At 39.3% G+C, this 2,956-nt stretch overlaps 1 protein-coding gene across 1 annotated transcript; it reads right to left on the reverse strand.

Annotated features, from left to right (window-relative positions):
- Window positions 1-903: 903 nt before the first annotated feature.
- On the reverse strand, window positions 904-2,100 carry spic (Spi-C transcription factor (Spi-1/PU.1 related)). The gene is given in 6 exon segments (XM_037695755.1): window positions 904-1,373; window positions 1,452-1,557; window positions 1,642-1,763; window positions 1,839-1,926; window positions 2,015-2,068; window positions 2,071-2,100. Coding segments are annotated over 6 exon segments (870 nt in total).
- Between the last annotated feature and the right edge of the window lie 856 nt (window positions 2,101-2,956).

Genomic DNA, 2,956 nt, shown 5'->3' on the forward strand with positions numbered 1-2,956 from the left:
AATTGAAAACGTGGCGGCAAGCAACTTGGTAAAACTCGTTTATTTGATCGTGTTCAAGAGATTTAACAAGAAATATAAAAATATTTATTAATACACAACACATATAAACACAGTAAATAGAAGATAATTTGAACAATCAAAATGTAATTTTTAAGGAACATTTATAAACAACTTAAATTGTTACTTTCACAGTTAAATCTTATCAGTGTCACCTCTAATTTCTTTAAATATAAAAAATTGCCACAACATTTTGAACATCTACAATTTTGCATATGAAGTATTTTAAAAAAAAATTCATTATAATAAAAACATTTTGAATAATCGATTATATTGTTAATGTTAAAGTGGATGTAAACATTATTTTGGAATCAGTGCTAACCAGAAGATTTACGATTCATTTCTGTATTTGAGCACCTGATAAATATCAAAATGTTGAACTGATTGTTCTCAGATTTTTACTACATGTAAAGGATTTTTCAAAAGGTTAACCTTTTAGCAAAATAATAAATGGTTTACAGTTGAATATATAAAGAGTACCGGTAACGCAATCATCTGTGAGAGCAGTGTAGTCATTAAAAAACTTGTATTTACAATGAATTAAAAAAATTCAGTTGGAAAAATAACTATAAACATTTACAAGTAATTTCGTGGCTCTTCAAAATCTGGCCTCAATCATGCAAACAAACAGCAGGTGTTGTATAGAAATATGTGACCATTTTACATAAATTTACACAGGATTTTTCTCATATTTACAGATTATTTACAGAAAATGCTGACGTTTTGGGAATTTGTTGCTGAAGGCTGCTGCTATTTTGCAAAATAAGTTACAACATGCAGGAACTCCAGAAAGCTTCCAGGGAATAAAAAAAATAATAAAAATCTTTACATCAAACGTTTGGCGAATCAGAGTTTGGTCAAGGTGTGTGAGCCCAGGTCGTAGTCTTCCTGCAGCTGGTAGTATCCGTACCAGCTGTGCCAGTCCGTTGGTGCAGAGCTGCAGTAGGTCTGCTCGGAGACCTTCTCCTGCTGGCTGTGCACTTCCTCCTGCGTGGGCTGGCAGGGCAGGCGCACGGGCACCTGTGCAGAGCCGAGCCTGTGCAGGATGTCCGGGTTGAACTGGTAGGTGAGTTTGCGGCGCACCTTGACGATCTCGCCTGTGCGGCTGTAGTTCCTCAGCGCTCTCGCCATTTTCTGATAGGTCATGGTCTTGCGGTTGCCCTTGCGCTGGCCCCAGCACTCTGCCAGCTTCTCCTTGTTCTTGGAGATGAAGTGGAACGTGCCGTTGCCGCTGTCCGTCCACTGTATTGAGTCGCACATGCTGGGATCATTCAGAGCTTCATGGAGGTATTCGTACAGCCTCAGCTTCTTACGGCCTGAGCAAACGCAGTAATCTCATTTAGTATTGGGGTAAACACACAAATATGACTTCCAACAAATCTTAACATTGTCACCTTTGCTGTTTCTCTGTGGTGGAAGGATGGAGTAGAAATGTAGGGGCTCATTCTGCACCGAGTGGCTCAGGGAGACATCAGGCATGACCTGAGGCCAGGACTGCTGCTGGATGGTTAAAGATTTAAAGTAAACCCTTCTTCCTTGTGTCAGTCATGCGAACTTACAATTCTGATTGTTTGCAGTACTTACAGTTGTGTCACTCCAGTCATACGCTGGAGCTGAGATATTGGACGGGTGTGTGATATGGCAGCAGGAGTCCTGACACTGGACAGGCGACTGCTGGCTAACCAGGGTCTCGTAATATTTGTAATCTGAGATAAAAAGAGACTTCGTCAAATATCACTTATAAAATGTGGGGAAAAATGCAACAAATATTGAACACGTACCTGGTTCGTAGTATGGATTGTGCGAATGCTGCTCAATCACATCTATTGCGTCCTGAAAGTGTTGGTTGATGTCGTGATCTAAAGATGCCTGGAACAAACAGGAAAATAATTGAAAACTCGTTCAATAAGTTGTATTTTAAATCTTACTTTCCCCTAACTTAGTGACAGTGCCTCACCAGCTTATATGTCTGAGCGTTCCCCTCACTTGAGGCCATTTCTCTCCTCAACAAGCGAACGCTGCCGCTCGTGTGCAGGTGCACATCTTGCACAGGTGTATATATACGACGCAGAAGTCCAACACCTGTTCACGGCTCCACCACGGCAGAGAGAGGGCCAGTCGATTTAAATGCATTAATGTCACACACTTCTTCTTTCCTGGAAGCAGAGATGAGATCTGAGCATCGCTCTCTCTCAAATTGTTAAGATCACAATCTGCGAACAACAGAAGCTCTTTTACTGCATGCTCAAACCTGGAATACCACTAATTCTCAGTCTGACCTGAGAATTTGCATACTGGGCCCATGATTCATATCTAATACACACAAAATGATGAGGGATGTGCAGTTAGGTACTGTAATTTTTTATATATTTTTTACGTAATCCTCTTTGGTTTTTGGTAATTTGCAAAGAAAAGAAAATATATATACTTGCATAAAATACTTTTTTTTATTAAGTAGATTTTTACTTAATGCTCAACTTTGAACTAATATATGTTTTTACTCAGATGTGTGTGCTTCTAATCCCCAAATTCTGCAATAATGCTGAAGAAAAGTGTTGAACTAACATAAACGCATGTATTTGCAGAGGTGCAATTTGGGCTCAACGCCGAGCTGAGGGCAAATAAAAAACAAGATAAAAGTTACGAGTGCCTAATTTACCTAAATACTGTCAACACAGCTTTGTGAAGATGCGATTGTATAAGTTAATGGTTAATATTTGGAGGGTGCTACTATAAAACCAGTCTGAGTGTTACTTTCTCCATCAAAGCCAGTCCTCCTCTGTTTAAATATGCACAGGTTTCTTTTTTTTTTTGAGAAGTTATTTATCTCTGGGCCGCAGTTTTAAATATCAACTGACAAGTTCCTGAAGTTCCCCTTTCAGCTCAGTAAAAAGTGTGA

This window comes from Nematolebias whitei, chromosome 22 (genome assembly GCF_014905685.2).
Source record: "Nematolebias whitei isolate Nwh7 chromosome 22, NemWhi1, whole genome shotgun sequence".
NCBI classification, from domain to species: Eukaryota; Metazoa; Chordata; class Actinopteri; order Cyprinodontiformes; family Rivulidae; genus Nematolebias; species Nematolebias whitei.